General features: G+C 38.9%; 1 protein-coding gene across 1 annotated transcript in view; it reads left to right on the top strand.

Annotated features, from left to right (window-relative positions):
* Window positions 1-23,216, top strand: part of EYS (eyes shut homolog) — an 822,863-nt gene that overhangs the window by 129,828 nt on the left and 669,819 nt on the right. The window contains exons 10-11 of the mRNA XM_065682611.1: window positions 2,957-3,123; window positions 14,739-14,992. Coding sequence (XP_065538683.1) covers window positions 2,957-3,123; window positions 14,739-14,992 — 421 coding nt within the window. The remainder of the gene's footprint in view (window positions 1-2,956; window positions 3,124-14,738; window positions 14,993-23,216) is intronic.

Consider the following 23,216-nt stretch of genomic DNA (forward strand, 5'->3'; position numbering starts at 1 on the left):
TAGGATGGAATTCAGTGTGTATATTTGCAGATTACAAGTGACATCTGTGAACTTCAGCACTGTTATGTTAAATTAACCTCCAAGATAAGAGATTCAATGACTTTTCAATCACTAGTGGTAGTAGGCATTGCAGGTAGGGTTTTAGATGCTAAGCAATATAGCCATCTGTAGAAATATTTTTTCTCTAGAGTTCTCTACAATGTTTGTGTCTTAGAAACTGCTCTCACAATACTCACTTCACTAGCAGATTGCAAAAATAATGTTTAATTATCAGAAGCCAGAGTATCAAAATTGAATAAAAGGAAATATAGTGGAAACATATGGGCCTGCATAACTTAGGTGAACTAACTCACATTCTGGAGACCAAGAAAGGCATTAGGTTCTGCATATAGGCGGCCTAAGGATTTTAAGTATTTACTCCACAAGGAATAATTCAGTAGCATCTACAGTGCAGGTAGAAGTGAAATCTACAAGCAGTTAGAGTATAAGCAGAGTGCTTCTTTCATATTAATCATACTTTTCCATATTTTAGTTTCATTATTCCTTCTGAAGCTTTCAGCAATTTTTTTCTTGAAATACAGATTTGTTTTTTGAGTAGGGATTTTTTTGTTTGTTTTAATAAAAGGTTTTTATCTACTTTCTTAGTGTACCACTAGTCCAGGAAAGAACATAGGGCAGATTAAAATTACAGTTTTGGGAAATTTTGAATATGAGTACAACTGATTTTGCAGTAATAAAGCCCGAAGACTGTAGTGAAAGGATATGCCTGATGGAAAAAAAAAATAAAATCCCCCCCCCCCCCAACCAAAACCCAAAAACCAAACCAGTTACATTCAAACTGCAGAGAATTTCAGAAAAAGTAAGAGGGAAGAAATGTTAGGAAATGATTGTGCTGAGATCCTTCTAGCTCGGTGTCTTATCTCGAGCAATGGAGAATAGATGATACATAGAGAAGAGACAGTCATATAGTAGGATTATGTCCTCAATTACTGCAGAGTGAAGAAAGAAGGAGGAAATGTAATTGACTGGGGACTAATTATCTTCTCTTGCTGTAATAACATTTCCTGGTTGATATTAGAAGGAGGTGATTCTTATGTTTTTATGAAGACTAAATAATAAGGCAGATTTATTTTAAAGTACATGCTGTAGACAGAAGTGTCAGACTGACCAGGAGAGCCCCTGTTTACAGTTTGTGAAGTCATGAGATCTGTGCTTAATCATAACGATGAGGAATATTTACTTTGGGAAAAAGAAAAAGCTGATTGATGGGAGGATGCTGCTCTTTAGAAAAGTCCATTTGTCTATTTCTTTTCATTTAAAAGTGTTTCTTGTAGTAACTCTAGAAAACTACAATACAGGTTTGAAGTTTAGAGAACAACATTGAGTAGGTACTTAGTTTTACTTTAGCAATAAATAAATAATTGTATTTAGCATTAATTTATTACAAAATTCTTACTAATTCTAACCCAGAGTGTTCAATATTTAAACTGACAGGGAATTAATTTTACAGCAGAGGTAAAAATGCATATGATAGAGAAAACTGCTGACTGGATTTGATGGTAAAAATGTCTTCCGTAACTTTATCTTAATTTAAAGCTGCTTTAGGTTGCAATAACGTTTTAAAGGCTGACACCTTTATTCACAGTATAAAGTATCAAACCCACATAAGGCTATAATGAATATAATAATGTGGCAATATTGAAATATGACTTTTGTCTTAATTGTCTTAGAAGTTTTTTATAGTTGACTTTTTTTGAATGTAAGCTTATATTGGAGGTTTGAGGAAATAGTAAGCCTTTGGAAAAAATCCTAAAGAAATGTTAAAATAAAAAAAGTAAGAAGACAGATAAAAATAAAAAATACTTCCAAAACTATACACAGAGAAGTTTTCTTTACATTTGTTTTCTTTGCATCTATGTTGAGCAGTGCTTTTCTTCAAATAAGTTGTCCCATTGAAAAAGGATCTCATGTCTAAAATTCAGTAGTATGAGCATAGCAAAAAATCTCTTTCATTTTAAGGTCAATTTAAAACCTAATCAAAGACAAATGAATATTAGAGGATTTCTGTCAAGAACTGTTATTATTACAGAACTTAATAGCATTATAAAGAGATTCAGACTCAATCAAACTGAAGTATTAGTGCATTAGCTCATCTTCTAGGCACGATTTTCTTTAGAAACCAATTGATTAGAAGGAGGGGTCTTAATTGGTTTGAAATGAAAATGTAGTTATCCATTTTTACACTGGCAAAAATTTCGTGGAAATCAAATGGGACCCTAAAAGTGAAACGAAGAAAACAACATTCATTCTGACCTAGAAATTTTTGCAATTTTTGAAGAATACAGGAAATGTTGTAAGTAATATTAGCAAATAAAAGCTGGAAAAAAAAAATGCTGTTCAAGTCTAGGTTTATTAATTTCTCAGTATCTGGAGATCAAAAAGAAAGAAATTTCTGGTCTTTCCAGAGCATAGATGTATTAGATATAGATAAAGGTATAGATAGATACAGATCTATATAAAAGATTCAAGTATACATTGTGAATCAGAATTATTAATAAAATAAAAAAAAAATACTCATTCTTTCTGGTGATAGCCAAAAATTCAGTTAAATTATACATTGATTTTAAGCACAGAAACAGTTGTTCTACACTTTCAGTGGAACAATAACAGGCTAGTTCACTATTACCACTCCTAAACCACGCACGTTTTAAGGTCAGTTATGAAAGTGGCACTATTAAATAGAATCATAAATTCCTCTTTCCAGCTAAACAATGATATGATGGATTGATTTAGTGACATTCAGTATTTTAGATTCTTTTGGAACTTAAAATCTATCTTTTGTAATATTACAGCGTAAAATCGTACTAATTGTTAACAGCTTAGTCAGTTAAAATCTAGGGAAAAAATCCCAATGTAGAGAAAAGCTGCTTTATGTATTTGTACTTCTCATATGCAGGTATGTGCAAATGGAGGGAGCTGCTTCTATGATGAAGAAAACCAGAGATCTCATTGCGCCTGTGCTCTTGGATGGAAAGGACAAACATGCCTGGAGAATATTAATGACTGTAAGATCAACCAGTGCCAACATGGAGCCACATGTGAAGATGGAGTTAATAAATACAGGTACTAACAAGATGCTTTCCATACAAGGCTTCATAAAGAAGTTTATGCCAAAGGAAGATATTTTTCCTTTGAACAAGAATTACAAAGGGAGTTGCTATTGCAGGAGTATTTTTGTCAGATCATAAAATACCATGGGTACTAACTTTGAACAAACATGTGCATTCAATAAGACTCCTTAGTCTGAAGTATTGCACAAGAAGGCCTCACAAATATTCCTCTTTGATAGACAAAGTTAAACCAACCATGCTAAATCTCAGATAAACATATCGTCTCTTCTAGTAAATGGTAAACACTTCATGACCCTGTACTGTGACATGGAGTAGCTTTTCTTATTAAAAACCAAATTATAATTTTCAAGTGAATAGTTCAAATGCTGAGTTATTTGTGGCTTTTAGTTTTTTTTTTTTTGTTTTTTTTTTTAAGGTTGTCCTGCGTTCAGCAGTAGCATTAATTTTCCTCCTTGTTAGTAGCTGATGCAGTGCTGTGTTTTTGACTTTCAGCCTGGGAACGGCCCTGATAACACTGATGTTTTTAGTTGTTGCTCAGTGATGTTTACTCTGACCAAGGACTTTTTCTGAGTCTCATGCTCTGCCAGGGAAGAGGGAAAGCTGAGGGGAAGCTGAGACAGAGCACCTGACTCAAACTAACCAAAGGGCTATTCCATACCACAGCATGTCATGCCCACAATATAAACTGGGCACAGCTACCTGAAAGGGCTAGATTGCTGCTTGGGTTGGGCTCGGTATTGGTCAGCAGGTGGTGAGTGGTTGTATTCTTTTCCCTTGTTATTTCCCTTATCATTATTATTATTGGTGGTAGCAGTAGTGGTTTTGTGTTACGGGACTTTTCTTATCTCCTTAGTTACTGGACTGTTCTTATCTCAACCCATGGGAGTTATATTCTTTTGGTTCTCCTCCCCATCCCTCCAGGAGTGGGGGGAGGAAGGAGGAAGAGTGAGCGAGCGACTGCATATTTCTGGGTTGCCAGCTGGGCTTAAACCACGACAATTCTTTGTGGTGCCCAACGTGGGACCTGAAGGGTTGTGATAACAACAGATCTGACCAGAGTGTGTCTAATCGTATTTGTGATAAGTATTCACTGTTTTGGATTAATAGTCACTCGTCACAATGCTGATTTATTGGCTCTCAAAGTTGTTGCTCCTGCTCTCACAGTTTCAGCATTTCATACCTTACAGCCAGTATTTGCTGTTTTAGTGTTTATCAGCTGGGGGGCCTGGGCTGTGGTTCTTGTTTCACTGTACTTTATGGTAATGATTTGTAATACAGTAGACTGATTGATCATGAAACTGATCTGGTTTGCATTCCCAGCGTGGTCACCACCTCTATACTTTGGGAGGTATATAATAGAAGAGCTTAGCAATTGCACATCTTTTTTTCCTCTCCTTGGGTGGTCAACCTATGAAAGAGACATTCGCTTACATTCCCAGTCCCCCCACTAGACTATTGGCAGCATCATTTGAGAGTTCTGAAGGTTTTGAATGGCGTTTGGGTACCCTTGAGACCTGCCTGCTGATTAAGATAAAGATCACCATGTTGGCACGCATGCAGAGTGTGTTTTACCCACGACCATTTCGTCTGATCTCTAAAGTTAAGCAGAGTAGGGTTTGGGTCTTGTCCAGGGTTAGACAATGATATAAGAGGACCAAGAGATTTTCCCCGAGGCTAGACAGCCATGAGTGGCAGGGTGTGTGGGATAGTATTGGCAAGTATCTAGGCCAGTGGACCCCTCCAGTGCTTTGGAACTTCACCACTGAACAAGTGCAAAATCCGGAAAAAATTAGTAAAACACTTAAATGAGGTGTGTTGTCATCCTAGTCATACCAGAGAGGGGCGAATCATGGCAACATGCTGGGGCTTGTCCTATGCTTACAGAGCCCTGCTCAACACCATCCAGCACATTTAATGGCAAAGCAACAGATAATGCAGCTACTCCAGCTCCAAATACAGCAGCTACACCAGCCCTAATGACAAGTACAGCAGCTACTCCAACTCTGACTACAACAGCAGCTACTCCAAGTACAACAACTACACCAACCCCAGTGACAAGTACAGTAGCTACTCAAGCTCCAACCACAACAGACAGTGCAGCTACCCCAGCTCCAAGCGCAGCAGCTACACCACTCCCAGCTCCAAGCACAGCAGCTACACCACCCCCAGTGACAAGTACAGCAGCTACTCAAACTCTGACTACAACAGACAACACAGCTAATCCAATTCCAAGCACAGCAGCTACACCAACCCCAGGGACAAGTACAGCAGCTACCCAAACCCCTACAGCAGATACTGCAGCCACACCAACCGTAGTGATAATCTCTGCAGCTAAACCAAAGGAGCTCAGCAGTGACCAGATGAGTTCCGTGGTGTCATCAGCAGGCAACATTCCAACACTGCATGCTGCCTCTCCTGCTCTGAGAGACTGTTACAAGAGATGGAGGCAGATGTCGTGGACCGGATGAACTCAGAAGCTTAATAGGGATTGGTCCATGCACTAAGGAATGATATCTCTTTGTGTGTGTACGTGTGTATATATAGAGAGACAAGAGTGACGGGATATTGAAAATGTGGGATCTGAGCATGAACATGAATGGTATGGGATGAGGGGTGGATAATGTCCTGGGTTCAGCAGTAGCAGTCATTTTTCTCCTCAGTAGCTGGTGCAGTGCTGTGTTTTTGACTTTCAGCCTGGGAACAGCGCTGATAACACCAATGTTTTTAGTTGCTGCTAAGTCATGTTTAGTCTGACCAAGGACTTTCTGAGTCTCATGCTCTGCCAGAGAGGAGGGGAAGCCTAGAGGAAGCCAAGACAGAACACCTGACTCAAACTAGCCAAAGAGGCATTCCATATCACAGCATGTCATGCCCACTCTATAAACTGGGGGCTGGAAGGGCTAGATTGCTGCTCGGGTGGAGCTCAGTATTGGTCACTGAGTGGTGAGCAGTTGTGTTCTCTTACCTTGTTATTTCACTTACCATTATTATTATTGGTGGCAGCAGCAGTGGTTTGTGTTATACCTTAGTTACTGGACTGTTCTTATCTCAACCCATGGGAGTTACGTTCTTTTGATTCTCCTCCCCATCCCTCTGGGAGCAGGGAGAGGAAGGGGGAAGAGTGAGCGAGCGGCCGCATGTTTCTGGGTTGCTGGCTGGGCTTAAACCACAACATAGGTATTGACAAAACTGTCAAGTATGCGCTTTCCTTACTGAGCTGCAACAGGCTGTAGATATTTGAAAATAAGTCTCTATGAATTATGGGGAAAATAAAATGTACAAAGATTTCTTCAATAAGCAGAGTTCAGCTGTTCTCATCTGTGGAGGATTGGCTTGTCGAAAAAGGTCAAAAGGTCACGTTCCCATCAACGAGCTGAAACAAGACATCTGTGTAGAACTTGGTGCAAACCTCTCACGCCAGATAATGAGGAAATGAAGGACACCGGCAAACAGCAACAAACTATGAGCAATCACAGCCAAGGCCACTAAGTGATAAGTGCATGAGGAGGATGGTGGGGGGGGTGCACGGTGTAGCTGCAAAAATGTAGAAGCTATAAACCAATGATCCTGTAACATGTAAAAGCTATAAGCCAATGATCTTGTAACATGTAAAAGCTATAGCTAATGATCTCTGTATGCAAAGTATATAAGTGTCCATCTGCTTAGCAATAAACGAGACTTGTTGGTCATCATCTGATGAGCTCGTCTCCCGGCGATTCCCACACTCATCAGACTTGAATTTTTTATTTTTCTCTATAAAAAAACAGAATAACTAAAACCTCTCCATAATGTCTGTAAGTGTATTTTGAAAGGCTTTAATACTATGCTGTGCCCTGTACTTAGAAGAATTGTAGTTAATATGCTTTATTTTTTCTATTTAGAAAAGTTTCCAATAACAGACCAAATTAAAATAGAAGTAATTAAAAATTTCTTCCACTCCACCTCTGTTTTTAGATGATCTTCTGTAATAATAACTAAAATCCCCCAATAAGCACAAAAGTACAGATAAGTACACGATTCTCAACATACCAGAGTTAAAATGTCAAAATGCGGTCCAGTGATTCAATAAGAGAGTTGACTGCAACCTTGCAAAAAAAAAAAAAAAAGATGTATACTTTGTAAGGGTGGCAAAAATTCCTTTTATTTCACTGATAAATTTTTGATTTTCCTGTCTGTATCGCAAAGAGAACCCTGATAGATGAGCAAAGCCACGTTTACCTTACAAAATCCACTAGCATTTACTGAGAAATGAGTAGGTCTGAAGACTTCTGATGAAACAAGAACTTCTGAATTTATCTTGCTAATCCAAACCCAGGCTACTGACTGAAAACAATTCTTGCTTTTTAAAGTCTTTGAAAGACAAATAAGGTTGGCAGAGCAGTCTGTTTATTTAAGGAACAAGAAAACACACCATTGAGATATAGATCCTAGGTGTGTTAGCAGACACTTTGTTATCAGAGAACCTGACCTAACAAGAACACAATTGGTTATTTTGCAAAGACAGTGTGCAGAGTTTTTAATGTGTAATACCTGCTCTGTTGACAGGGGATTGCTATTTCACAAGGACAGTGAAGCATTTTTAAGTGAACTAAACTATTCCTTCCATAGAAATAATGGTATTTCCTTAGAGTTATTTATTGTCAGCAAGTGAAACAATTTTAATTTCCCATTTGCAATACACCATTAAAACCAAAACAACAGGAGAGGAAATGCTGAACTTCACTACTGCAGTCACCCACATTGTTCGAAAGAGACTTGCAATTTGCGTTTCTGTCCTAAAATGGCTATCACTTTTGATAAGGGAGTTATCAAGAACTGTATTTTATGCAAAGTAGTTTCAGGAAGACATGAAAACTGTCAGCAGAGGGTATGGAGAGCTAGATGTGTAAGTGCCATTAACAGCCCTGCTGAGATACTTTTTTAAAGATGTATAGTCATTCAAAACATTACTTGCCTTTGTCTTCTCCACTTATTAAGTTAGCCAAGATGTTATGTATTAGTTATACGTTATATGGTTTTATTTAGTATAATAAGTGTAAAACTAGACTTTCTCTGAGGTAAGAAAACTTTACTTCTAAGCTAATTATTAAACTTTATTCATAATGTATTGTTCCAGGGGTAGCTTGCTATAGTAATGCTAATTATATAATGCTAAGAGCAGGAAAGCGTTGAAGGTATTCAGTTTAGCTTCAAGAACATATCTTTTTAAGGTCTCATGTTTACAAGCTGTCGTGTTTTTCCAGATTGGAAATAAGCATTCAGCTGTATGTAATTTTTCTAACTTTCTGCCTCTTTACCATGGCATATTCTGCTTCTCCTCCCATTTTGAAGTGACTGTTGCAGATAGTAGTGTCACATAATACATGCAGAGAATTTCTTTTGAGTACAGGATGGGGAATTGTTCTGTGTGAAGGAAGGGGACTTCAAAACTATGATAGAGGATAATACCCAGTAAGGCTACGTAATAAGAGCAACATAATTTTAAGTCTTAGGAATTTTACTCCTTCGGCTTAGTGAGCCATCTGTTACAACTGGAATGGACTCAATCACGCTATCACAAAACCTCTAATCCAAATTAATTATTGCAATGCCAGCTGGGTCTGTGCTGTTTGAGATAGCATGACATAAGTGAATCAGCATGTATTTTAAAGTGGTAACTTCTCCAAAAAGTTACTGCTCCTGACACTGGGTTGATGGTATACCTGTCAATATGATGAATCAGGAAGATACAATACAATAAACCAATTGCATCCACATGCCAAAAGAATCTCTTGACCTGTGGTCACATATAAAACAGAGAAAAAACAGAGATTCATTACCTCAGTAAGTAGACAATGTTGCTGCATAAAAAAGTATTTGAATTTTCCTTTCGAAAAAGTTTGGTATTGTTTCATTATGTTGTGAGAGAAGAACTGATTCAACATGTGTCAATGAGAAGCATTTAATAAATAATTAAAGTGAAAGAGTTCTTCAAGGAGTTGATACTCCTGTTTTGCAATCCAAACAGGGGGTTATTACTCTGTTTTCTTCACCCTTGTAAATTTATTTGTTACTGTTGCTGTTGTTTGGACAACCAAGATTTTAACCAGAATAACTCCTAGTAGATATTTTATTGTAGTCTATTTAGCAAGGGGTAGCAACAGAGGGAAAAGACAGAATTTAAAATTCAATGTAGTTTCAAATATGTGTCCTATTTCTCCTGTTTCTTCAGTCCAGTCTGTTCAGACAAGTTTTAGACATACTGTAGCCCCAGGAAAGCCTTGCAAGAAAGACTGAGAACTATTAGATTAAGACATTTGAAGAAGCTGTATTCTGGAATTTACCACTATTTAAACTAATATGTTTTTAAAATTATTTTAGTGTCCAGCTATAGCACTGAAGTCAGCATTTCATGAGCCTGTATGCAAGAAAACTTCCAATTAAGAAGCTGGATTTGGTGTACAGTACAGCTTGAACTGCCAGCTCATTTTTTTAGTATTCAGTACATAAATTTCAGTGTGTATAATTTAATCTTGAATTAATCTCACTAGGAAAGAGTAAAGCCTTACCTAGTGACACATTTTTAAATAAAATGTTTTAGAATATAAGCTACTTCTTTGCATGTTGCCAACAAGAGTATGAAAAGTAAACATAATTTAGATAACTTTTCTGTATCATAAAATTTAACGCGTCTATTACTTCATTCATCCTTGACTTTTTCCATTTTCTGCCAGATGGATAAATTAGGCTGTTAGATTACATTGTTTTTTTAATACCTAATTTTCCATTTTTAAGTTTATTCATCCTGTATTATATATGCAATTTGACTTCAGGACCTATTTGACAGTGCCATATGAAATTAGTACTATGATATACACAGTTTTCTGTAACAATGACAAGCTTCTTTCACTAGAGAAAGAAGAAAAATACTTTCCCTTGCTTTGCTACAACTCCAGAAGGTAGGTGAATATATGTTTCAATTTCTTGGTGAATATCTCTGTAATAAATTATACAACAGCTTTTCTGCAATACCTACAGATGCTTACAAAAAGCCAAAGTGAAACTTTGAAAAATAACGTTTTCTTTCATTTTATGAATGCGTGTGTGTTCATACTTCAACTAGAAAAGAAAATACTAAATACTGAGTAAATGCAGTTAATCTGTTTGGACAACTGTAATTTAAAACCCCAAACATCTTTGTTAAAAAACAAAGTATAGAGATACTGGGAAGTCTTTGCTAATGCCAGGCTTCCGTGAACCAATATGCCTTCTGTCTCAAGATAAACAATAGGTAGCTGGGTCATCTTCTAGCACAGATCAACAAAACCAAATCTTCAATATGTTCTTTGTCTTTTTTTAGTCCTTTTGAACATTCATCTGTTGTACACAGTTACTTACTCAACAGCACAAGTCGTACTACATCTCTTCAGTGCAGGCAGTCCGTGGTGACACTGTGACAGCTGCCCTGCCTGGACTAACTAGGAGGGACTTGCTTACTTGCACACCTGCTGTTCTAGACCTCTGGTGCTAAGAAGTTCTATCCCAGTCCATATTGCTAGGAATGTATTGCAGATATTCCATAACCATCTGTATTTATGTAACATGTCCCTTCTTAGACTAAATTCCATGCCTGACTTATCTGCATCTCCATTTAACATTTATTTTACAGGCATATCAAATTACAGTGCAGTGTTAACCAGACTTAAGCACTGGAGTAGCAACATACCATCATCTGCATGGTGTGTGTGGGAGCAAAGCAATCTACAGTAGGATAACAGTGGCTTGTGTTTGGTATGCACTAAATATTAAAATCCATGTTTGTAGCAAAAACACTGAGGTATTGGGTTCCCCTACCAGGATCTGTTATAATCAAAATCTTGATACATGCAAAGGAGAGACTATATGAAGCTAAGAAATTGCTGTTATTCCCATTAACGTTAATACAAACCTTCCTCATATTTACCTTTTCTTTGGTGTCATGTTTATCCTTTCACTGTGCCCCCAGTTTGTAAAATTGACGTTTTAGTCTTCCTTAAAAATGTAGTTCAGGGGTGTCATTAGGATCTCCTGGCCTTTTGGTAGGAGGTGCCCCACTCTCCCCAGAGAGTCACTAACGGAACTGAAGCTGGAACAGGGAAGGCAGCAGAGACTGAGCCTTTTTGAAACCCAGATCAGGCCGTAGTGAGGCTGAGTGCTGGGGTGTCCTTCTGATAAGGTGTCCTGGGTTCAGCAGTAGCAGTCATTTTTTCTCTTTCTTAGTAGCTGATGCAGAGCTGTGTTTTTGACTTTCAGCCCGGGAACAGTGCTGATAACACTGATGTTTTCAGTTGTTGCTCAGTAATGTTTACTCTGACCAAGGACTTTGTGAGTCTCATGCTCTGCCAGGGAAGAGGGGAAGCTGGGAGGAAGCAGAGGCAGGACACCTGACCCAAATTAGCCAAAGAAGTATTCCATACCACAGCACGTCATGCCCAGGATGTAAACTGAGAGTTACCCAGAAGGGCTAGTTCACAGCTCCGTCAGGCTGGGTATCGGCGCATGGTATTGTATTCTCTTCCCTTGTTATTTCCCTTATTATTATTATTATTGGTGGCAGCAGTAGTGTTTTGTGTTATACCTTAGTTACTGGACTGTTCTTATCCTAACCCGTGGGAGTTAATATTCTTTCGATTCTCCTCCCCGTTCCTCCGGGAGCGGGGTTTGGGGGAAGCAAGGGGGAGGAATGAGCGAGCAAGACTGCGTGGCTGACCAAGTTTAAACCATGACATAAGGGCAAAAAACAAGTTTTCTGAGCTTCTGAGTGATTCATTCACAAATAGAAATTCTGGTATTATAGATATCTGTATACATTTTTTTTAATTTATTGTAGAGAAGCAGTTCAGCTTTGCAGCAAATTAAAACTGCAAATCAATCCATGATTCAAAGCTTTTGACATCATGTTCAGTATTTTAGTGCTGCTGAAATATTAATGGAAGGTCATATTCATTAAAATCTAATGTGGTGATTGTATTTTTCCTGCTACAAGTGTAGAAGACTTAATTACTTTTAGATCATTGGTCTTGATATTATTTCTAAGACAGGCAGGAAAAGATATTTGAAGTTCAGCTGTGTCAGTGTTACGCCAGCAGAGTTTTTATCAAAACTGTGTTCAAGACCCATTTCATAGATTGACTTAGAGATGAAATGATAACATTTATTTAACACCTTGTATCATTTAGAATCTTATAAAAATGTTAAGGCTAAAAATAAAAGCAGTCAGATGCTGATATCCAAAGCCTACAGAACAGTACCAACACTATTATATATATATATATATACAGTGAATTTAAGAAATATGCATAGAGCAATCCATATTGGCCTTGTACATAGTACTGTTGAATGTATACTGCAAGTAGTAACTAGTACGTGTTAATGCTGTTACATAACAAAACATGCACCAAACTCAAAGACCTGACTAGTTTAGACTTTTACTGCATAAAAATGGCAATATTGAAAAATAGACACATTATAAAGTGCAGATTTTAAATAAAGACCATTAATAACCTATGCATTTTAATATTGTTTAGCCTTCCTTTGTGGATTTTCTGCGTATCATGTTATGTACTAAAGTTATGTGTAAACGTGCCACTAGAATTTTATGTAGATTATTATAAATTATATTTATAAGGAATTTGTTGAACTTTTAGATCCCATCACCTCTAAACTTCAGTCTGGATTACAAACAAATTAATAACTTTTTGCTGGTTTAATCCTCAACACATAATAAGAGATTAAATTGTTACTAAGAGGGCCAGAGTTCTCCTGTTTGCATTGATATACGACTAACAGAACAAAACCTCTTTCTGTACTGTTAGTTTGTAGTTTTACATTGTTCTAGGCCACTGCCTCAGATTTGGGCTTGACTACCAGCATAGGTGTCCTGGGTTGAGCAGCAGCAGTCATTTTTCTCCTTCTTAGGAGCTAGTACAGTGCTGTGTTTTGATCTTTTGGCCTTGGAACAGTGGTGATAACGCCGATGTTTTCAGTTGCTGCTCGAATGTTTGGTCTGACCAAGGACTTTCTGAGCCTCATGCTCTGCCAGGGAGGAGGGGAGGCCGGGAGGAAGCAGAGACAGGACACCTGACCCAAGCTAGCCAAAGAGGTATTCCATACCACAGCACATCATGCCCAGGATGTAACGGGGAGGGAACCGGAAGGGCTGGTGGGGACTGCAGGGTTGGACGAGGTATCAGTCGGTGCTCGGCTGGGGGGAGTGGGGCGAGTTATTGGTCGGCTGGTGTTGAGGTGTTGTATTCTTTCCTCTTGTTATTTCCTTTATCATTATTATTATTGGTGGTAGCAGTAGTGATTTGTGTTATACCTTAGTTACTAAACTGTTCTTATCTCAACCCGTGGGAGTTGCATTCTTTTTGATTCTCCTCTCCGTCCCTCCAGGAGCAGGGGGAGGGCAAGAAGTGGGGGGAGTGAGTAAAAGAGGTTTGTGGTTGGGTTCAAACCACGACAATAGGTCAGCCACTTTGTTTCATGTGACATGAAGATCCGTGACATTAATTTTGAAATTACATTCCTACTGCCATGCTGTCTATGATTTTACAGGATACTTTCTGTACATGGGGTCTTTCTCCTGCTGACTTACAGTTACTAATTACAATTATGTAAATTACCGAAGTAGGATTTCCACAACTCTTACACAAAAATAAGGGATAATAAGGAAGCAAACAGCCACATGAACATTCTCTTCTGTTAAAGATAAAGAAAAAAGAAACTTTCTGCCAGATGGATCAGTAGGGAACATTGCTATAATCAAGCCTTCCTTAACTTGTTAGTTCTTTCCAGCTTCCAAATAACATTTATATGGATCAAGAACATGTTAGATTATTGTAAGATTATCTCGTCCCTTGGAAGGAGACCTCTGGACATGATAAGGAGAGGATCAACCAAAGAAAGGGATTTTCTTATTTTATGATATGTGAATCAGCTATGGGACAATCCACCTGGAATTTTCATTCACACACTTAAAAAAAAAGGTGGGGGGAGAAGCACAAAAAAGCCATCTCCAGTCTTATACAATTTACGTGTCATCCTACGTTGTGGGGAAGAGATATCCTGCTCAAGTTATATAAAATTCTATAGATTGGTGGTTTTTTTGGTCAGTTACAGAATGAAATTGCAAACTTGGTTTCTAATGATAAAGCATTTTTATACTAATTTTATGTCCAGAGGAAGCAAGATGTAATATTGGGGTTTTTCTTTTAAATATTATGTCAAGCAACTAATAATTTTCAGAAAAGAATTCATAAGATGCATCATGCTCATTGTTTATAACAGTTTTCTATTTGAATATTGTCATTGGACGTGTCATATTAAAAGCTATATAGCTGCTAGTTTGGCCCATCTAAATAGCTAAAATTTGATTATTGTGCAGTTCCATTTAATTATTGCAAGCAGTCTCTGTAAAACGAAGCTACTTAGTGACTAATCAAAGGTAAAGAAAGAAGATTAAAAAATAGCAATTAGAAGATTAAAAAATAGCAATTAATTTGTGAGAAATTCAAAGTGAAAATATTGTTAACATTAGTCAACATATATTCAAGATTTTTTTTTACCCTCCTCTCATCTCAATAACAGGTGCATATGTCCCCCTGGTTACACTGGCACATTTTGTGAACTTGATGCTAACAACTGCATTGGAAACCAGTGCTCTGAATATGGTTTCTGCCAGGACCACTTGCATAATTACAGCTGTATCTGTGTGCCTGGATACGAAGGACCCTTCTGTGAAATTGAAATTAATGAATGCTCAAGTTCACCTTGCAGAAATGGAGCTACCTGCATGGATTTAATTGACCGCTTTTCATGTCAGTGTGCTGCTGGGTTCAAAGGTAAGTTTTCTCTTTTGAAGTGACTTGTGCTACAGATGTGATTGTCCAGTTATGTGTAAGAGATGTATATATGATTTCATAATAACAATTTTTTATATATATAAAAATATGTATCTGTTGGAATGAATTAGCATGGAGGTCCTTAGATTGTGTCTTCTAATTGTTTCTCAGGTGACTTTCCCTCCACTAAATATACAATTCTGAGTATAAGATTTGATGCTTTTCTCAAAAAAATTGATCAAGTTCCAAACCATAATTTTAATTGCTTTTTTTTTATTTTGCTGTTATTCAGCCTGTGCATGTCCATTTCATGGATTTAGTCAGCACAGGCTCATATGAACAAATGTTTTGGTATTGAACAGGAAAATCTAAGCATGAGGAGGAATGCCATCAGCAGTATCATCTCTTGTTGTGTATGGAATATAAATAGCTATATTTGAGTGAGTTGTTCAGACTCCCCTTCTACTCAGCAGAGATAGGGCATCTGCCTGTCTTGGACATCTGTTCTAGGATGAGATGCATTGTAGATTTCTGCATTGGGTAAATGAATCCCACACAATCTGATAATGTGATTCCCTTTAGTTCCAGTTTTCTGTTTTGTGTGAATACCCTGATACAAAGGCTATGTGTGGGAGGCAGAAAATAATTTTGGATTCACCAGTGCTGAAGTGTTGCATTCCCAGTCTGTAGTCGAAATCATTGAACAAAAGCATTAATGCTCTGAATGCTTCTCTATCTTTATTGACAATCTGTGGTACACTACTACTAACAAAGACAAAAATAAATAGTGTAGTATGTACAGTGTCATCTGTACTAACTAATCATTACTTACAGCTTCTTCTTCAAGCTGCTGAAGGCTTTTGTTCCAATTGAGGGAACATGCATAGTACTAGACTTGTAAGTCCCAGTTAAATCACTGAGATAACACATGTATTTGGATTTTTCTGGGTCCCTGCCACAGTACTGAGCTACAAAGTAACTATAACTTCAGTGCAAATTTTCATTATAAATTCTGCCCAGCTACACTTACTTTTACTATTTCAGCACTAACATTTTTAATTTTAAATACATTTGTATTGCTTTACATTATATACACTTCTGTATGTGAATTACATTCGCAAATTTGTTCTCAATTTGAGTTGAGTATATAATTTCTTGGGCATTTTAAAACATATTTAATAAAATATGATGCATCATCTTCATGCTCATTTATCAATAAATGTGTAACTAAACAGAGGGTTTTCCCTGGGGTAGCCTAGATTCTATTGGATAGCACAACTAAATGTCTGACTGCAAGAGAAGAGAAAAAACATACTTGGCTCATCTGTACAAAATCTATCATAATATATTTCCATTTCACTGCTGAACCTCCAACCAGTATTTTGGACTTTGGACTTCATGGGGAACTTTAACCACCCCAGTGCCTGCTGTAGGAACAGTGCAGTGGTGTATAAGATCTGCTTGGAAGAATCCTATGGGATAAAGCCCTGGAGGGAAGAGGGGCTGAAGAAAGCCTATTTCCTCCTCCAAGCTTGAGAACTGTTCATCTCAAAGAGAGGAAGTCAGGCAGAAATTCCAGGAGACCTGTATGGATGGTTGAGAAGGTCCTGGACAAACTGAAAGGCAAAAAAAGAAACATGCAGAGGGTTAAAGCAAGGACAGGTAACCTGGGAGGATTATGCAGAGGCATTATCTGACTGTGAGCTGATAAAGTTAGGGAAGCCAAAACCCAAATGCAGTTGAATCTGACAAGGGATGTGAAAGATAAGAAGAAGGGCTTCTGTAAGTACCTACATGATGAAAGGAAGGGAAGGGAAAATGTGGGCCTATTACTCAGTGAGATGAGATATCTATGACACTGGACATGGAAAAGTTTAAGGTACTGAATGCTGCCTTTACCTGTACTGGCAAGACTGTTCTTCATAAATCCAGCAACCTGGAGACCAGAGGAAAATTCTGAAGCAAGAAAGACGTACCCTTGGTGGAAGAGACTCAGGTTTGGAAATACCTAGGCAAACTGGATATACATAAGTCCATAGGTCCTGACAGGATGCACCCACAAATGCTGGGAGAGCTGTCAGATGTCACTGCGAGGTCACTGTCAATAAACTTTAACTGATCATGGTAATTAGAAGAAGTCCCCAAAGACTGGAAGAAAGTAAATGCCAATCCTATCTTCAAAAAATGCAAAAACGAAGACCTGGGGAACTACAGGCAGGTCAACATCACCTTGATCCCTATGAAGGTGATGGAGCAGCTAATCATAGAAACCACGAATGACAAGAAAATAATCTGGTGCAGTCAGCATGGATTCACCAATGCTTAGTCATGCTTGACCAACTTGATAAACTTTTACAATTAAAGGATTGGCTTGGTAGATGAGAGGAGTACAGTGTTGTCTGGTTTGACATTGGTAAGGCTTTTAGAACTGTTTCTGACAATATCCTCATGAAAAAAACTGATCCTGTATGAGCTGGATGAGCAGATAAGTGAGGTGAAAACTGGATGAACAAGGTCCAGAGGATGGTGATCAGTGGCATTAAGTCAAGGAGAATTGAACCTGAGGGCCCTGGTGGACCATCAGTGTGAGCTAGCAATATGCCTTAACAAAGAAGGCAAATTTCTGGCCTGCATTAGGAGGTGTTTTGACAGCAGATCAGGGGAACTGATGCTTCACCTCTGCTCAATACTAGTATTGAGGCCACATCTGGAGTACTGTGTCCAGTTCTGGGCTCCCTGGTACAAGAGATACATGGAACTACTGGAGATTCCAGTGAAAGATCACAGAGATGGCTAAGGGAATAGATCATCTCTCCCATAAGGAAAGGCTGAGGCTCCTGAGTCTGTTCAGCCTGGAGATGAAAAGACTTTTGGAGAGATGTCATCAATGTCTGTAAATACCTGAAGGGAAGAGTGCAAAAAAAAAAGATGGAGCTGGTCTGTTTTCAGCAATGACATGACAGGAATAGATGCCGTGTGCAAACTAAAACACAGCAAGTGCTGTCTCAACATAAGGAAAAGCTTTTTTACTGTGAGGGTGACTCAACAATGGCACAGGTTGTCCATGGAGGTTGCAAGTCCCCATCCATAGAGATATTCTGAAGCTATGTGGACAAGGTCCTGGGAAATTGGCTTGGGGTGTTTCTGCTTGAGCAGGGGGATTGGACAAGATGACCTCCAGATGTCATTTCCCAAACTCAACCATTCTGTGGCTCTGTGAACATGAGGACTTGCTTATATAAATTATATAATGATATATAACTGAAAAAAATCACCCAATGAGGTATTACATAATAACATTTCCATTCAAAGAAAAAAGAAATTTTACAATATTACCCATTTGGTATAACTCATTATCACATGTACTGAGTATATTGAATTCTGATTTTTCAGAGAGTATAAACCACAAACACTTAAAAAAAAGTCTGTTTAAACTTATAATAATGTTATTGCTACCCTAGCAATTCCATGTTCATATAGTCTTAGGGTTTATGATCCTGGGACATTTTCCAGCATAGAACAGATTTGACGCCTGTTACAAATCAGTAAAGAGCATTTCAGTGTAATACTGAAAAAAACACATTTATTTTCATCTATTTTGTGTGTGTTTGTCTTGTCCTTTATCAGTAATTCAGTTTTTACATACCCAGATATAGTACTTTTTTTTCTTTCATAAATAGTGAATTCACTTTCAGATGAAATATTAAAGGCAATAGTAAATAAATTAAAGAAGTTATTGTTGCCCAGGACTCTGTAAATCTTTGGGGAACTATCATACTTTGTGAACTGGAATTCATAGATTTGCAAATAAGCCGTTGAGTTCCCGGTCACCAGCTTGTTTTCTCTCCTGCTAATGAAGAAATCCCAGAGTGCTCTTTGATACAACATTAGAATCATTTTTTATTTCAGAAGCAAAATTTTACATAGAGAACTCATAGCTGTCTTGTCTCTCTAGATGATTGATCTGATGTCTGTCAGCATTTCTAAAATGTGTTAGATTGTATTAGCTAGGGACCCCTTAGGCACTTTTCATAAAAAATCCAAGGCTTGGTTATTTGCACAGTAAAAACAAATACTTTATAACATCATGTACCACAGTCTTTTCTTTTGAACTATAAATTGTACTTGTGATTGAAATTTTAAAATGGAGGAACTTCGTAGATGACTGGAGTACTCTCCACTGCCTGGAAGAGAATTAGGTCTATAGCAAACCTGGAAATATACAGTATGCTCTTTAAAAACTGAATCATAGAATTATAGAATAGTTAGGGTTGGAAAGGACCTTAAGATAGAATCATAGAATCATAGAATAGTTAGGGTTGGAAAGGACCTCAAGATCATCTAGTTCCAACCCCCCTGCCATGGGCAGGGACACCTCACACTAAACCATCCCACCCAAGACTTCATCCAACCTGGCCTTGAACACCGCCAGGGATGGAGCACTCACAACCTCCCTGTGCAACTGATTCCAGTGCCTCACCACCCTAACAGGAAAGAATTTCCTCCTTATATCCAATCTAAACTTCCCCTGTTTAAGTTTTAACCCGTTACCCCTTGTCCTGTCACTACAGTCCCTGACGAAGAGTCCCTCCCCAGCATCCCTATAGGCCCCCTTCAGGTACTGGAAGGCTGCTATTAAATCCCCACGCAGCCTTCTCTTCTCCAGGCTGAGCAGCCCCAACTTCCTCAGCCTGTCTTCATACCGGAGGTGCTCCAGTCCCCTGATCATCCTCGTGGCCCTCCTCTGGACTTGTTCCAAGAGTTCCATGTCCTTTTTATGTTGAGGACACCAGAACTGCACACAGTACTCCAGGTGGGGTCTCACAAGAGCAGAGTAGAAGGGCAGGATCACCTCCTTCGACCTGTTGGTCATGCTCCTTTTGATGCAGCCCAGGATACGGTTGGCTTTCTGGGCTGCGAACACACACTGCCGGCTCATGTTCATTTTCTCATCAACCAACACCCCCAAGTCCTTCTCTGCAGGGCTGCTGTGAATCTCTTCTTTGCCCAGTCTGTAGCTGTGCCTGGGATTGCTCTGACCCAAGTGTAGGACCCTGCACTTGTCATGGTTGAACTTCATGAGGTTGGCATCAGCCCACCTCACAAGCGTGTCAAGGTCCCTCTGGATGGCATCCCTTCCCTCCAGCGTATCAACCGGACCACACAGCTTGGTGTCATCGGCAAACTTGCTGAGGGCGCACTCAATCCCACTGTCCATGTCAGCAATGAAGATGTTAAACAAGACCGGTCCCAACACCGATCCCTGAGGGACACCACTCGTTCCCGGTCTCCAGCCGGACATCAAGCCATTGACCACTACTCTTTGTGTGCGGCCATCCAGCCAGTTCTTTATCCACCGAGTGGTCCATCCATCAAATTGATATCTCTTCAATTTAGAGAGAAGGATGTTGTGTGGGACAGTGTCAAACGCTTTGCACAAGTCCAGGTAGATGACATCAACTGCTCTACCCTTGTCCATTAGTTCTGTAGCCCCATCATAGAAGTCCACCAAATTGGTCAGGCAGGATTTCCCCTTAGTGAAGCCATGCTGGCTGTCACCAAGCACCTTGTTGTTTTTCATGTGCCTTAGCATGCCATCCAGGAGAATGTGCTCCAAGATTTTACCAGGCACAGAGGTGAGACTGACTGGTCTGTAATTCCGTGGGTCTTCCATTTTCCTGTTCTTGAAAATGGGGGTTATAATTCCCTTTTTCCAGTCATCGGGAACTCCAACTCCCTTGCCATAAGCAGGGACACCTTCTACTAGACCATGTTGCCCAAAGCCCTGTCAAACCTGGGCTTGAATTACAGGTAAATGAATTCAAGTGAATGAGTGAGCCCAGTGGAGGCAGTGCAGTCACTAAGAAAACTATAGCCCTGCAGCATCTAAACAGGTGAGGCAGAGCCAAGCACTAGTAACAAGGTCCCTCATAAGCCCCAGGCATTGCAAGCAGTGGTCATAGAATTGTAGAATAGTTAGGGTTGGAAAGGACCTTAAGATCACCAGGATCCAACCCCCCTCCCATGGGCAGGGACACCTCACACTAAACCATCTCACCAAGGATCTGTCTAACCTGGCCTTGAACACCACCAGGGATGGAGCATTCACAACTTCCCTGTGCCTCACCACCCTGAAAGAACTTCCTTATATCCAATCTAAACTTTCCCTGTTTAAGTTTTAACCCATTACCCCTTGTCCTATCACTACAGTCCCTAACAAATAGTCCCTCCCCTGCATCCCTGTAGCCCTCCTTCAGATACTGGAAGGCTGCTCTGAGGTCTCCACGCAGCCTTCTCTTCTCCAGTCTAAACAGCCCCAACTTTCTCAGCCTATCTTAATATGGGAGGCGCTCCAGCCCCTGATCATCCTCGTGGCCCTCCTCTGGACTTGTTCCAACAATTCCATGTCCTTTTTATGTTGAGGACACCAGAACTGTTCCAAGTGAGGTCTCACAAGAGCAGAGTAGATGGAAGCAGGTTAGACACAGGAGACAAGACCAGAGACAACTCTGTGACATACCTAAAAGGCGTCCATCCAAAGAGAAAAACTGTTTACGGTGTGGGCTGAAGTCCATTCTTGAGACAGGGCCAAAGCAGGAAATAGCACATGTACAGAATAACTCAGACCAGATCCGAGTTCCTACAGCTGTGTGGAGCTGAGCTGAAATGATGCTCAGTGGACAATGGGCTGGGTGTACGGGATGGTTCCATATGGGGCTGTGTAGGCAAATTAGGGACTACTAGTGATCTCAAGGTCCTGATATCTGCTTATATTAGCAGAATCACCTGATACTATAAAAGTATTTATTCTGCTGCACAAAGGAAGGCAATTGGGTTCAGTTGGTTAGTTGACACAGTCTTTCCGTGTTTGAAATACTTGCTTCATTTACATTCATACAGTTCCTATTTTAATAGGGCAAGGCCATCCTGTGAGTACAGCTCATGCCTGCTTCCACATCGCCACCACCAAACAGATCTAAGCTGGGTGTGTGACTCAGGGTATTGGGCAGTGCAGCCTCTCTGGGGTCTCTGGCTGGCTTTTTCTGCCAGGGCAGACTGATTATCTTTAGCACCCTGTGCCAGTGCAGCTAGCCTGCCAGATGTACAGTGTAATCCCATGGAGAGAGATGGGATGGGCTCTCGGCTGATTACGCAGTTGAAGAGCCACAGACTTTCTCCAAGTTAAAATTCTTTTAGGGTATCTAAGCCAGTGAAGTGGTTTAAGACAAGATCATTTAAATAAGTTTCAATCTGGAATAAAAGTTCATAGAAAGGTTTACACTGTATAAGGTAAAAGAATTGGTTTGGATTTTTAACTGCTGTGATTTCTTACACAGAAAAGAAAAAAAAAAACAAAAAACAAAAAACAAACAACAAACCAACAAATGACCAAGTGTGTAGTACAGCAGAGCTGAGAAAGGGAAATGCTAAATTCATGGAGGCCACACTTGGAACTGTCTGTCTTCCTTTTTTTCACAACTGCATTTTCTGCAAAGTAAGCAGCAATGTTACGTTACTGAGGTTGATACCTCTCTTATCTAACACAGTAACTTACTTTGCCTAAAAAGCAACAGAGTTATACCCTGTGTTCTCAGGCACACGACCTGAATGCTTTATGTATATTTTACGCAATGGTAGACAGCAAGGCAACCATTCAGCCTTTAAATGTATTGTTACTGGTTTGGGTACTAGTTGAACTTTAAAAACCTCCTAGTTTTTTCAGCAGTACTTCAAGATTACATGAAGTGGAATTCTAAGTAATTTGTTTTTCATCAGATCTGGGAATATAAAAATCAGTTTATGTCTTGAAGTAATTTCTCCTCAATAATAGAGTTTTAGTTAGAAAAAACAATTTAAATTCTTAGTCATCCTTTTACTAATTGTGGTCATTCTGTCTGTCTTTGCATCGTCAAACTTCATATTCCATTATGTCTATAAAACAAAAGTTTGTATAAACAGTATGTAAATTAAAGTTTTTATTTTTATATTTGTGCTTCATAATGTGTTTCATCATTCAGATAGATATATTTATAATAGTGGTGGCAGTGAGATACTTATATATAATGTTTATTACATTGAGAAAATAAGCTCTCAATTCCAGTTTTGTACTAATGTCTGAATATTGTGTTTATATATGAAGTTAAATATATTCTGATATATAAAAACAGTTTTGTGGATATTCTGCAAAATCTAAAAATAGTTCCTTTAGTTCAGATGAAGTTTG

The sequence above is a fragment of the Lathamus discolor genome, chromosome 5 (assembly GCF_037157495.1).
Source record: "Lathamus discolor isolate bLatDis1 chromosome 5, bLatDis1.hap1, whole genome shotgun sequence".
Classification (NCBI taxonomy): domain Eukaryota; kingdom Metazoa; phylum Chordata; class Aves; order Psittaciformes; family Psittacidae; genus Lathamus; species Lathamus discolor.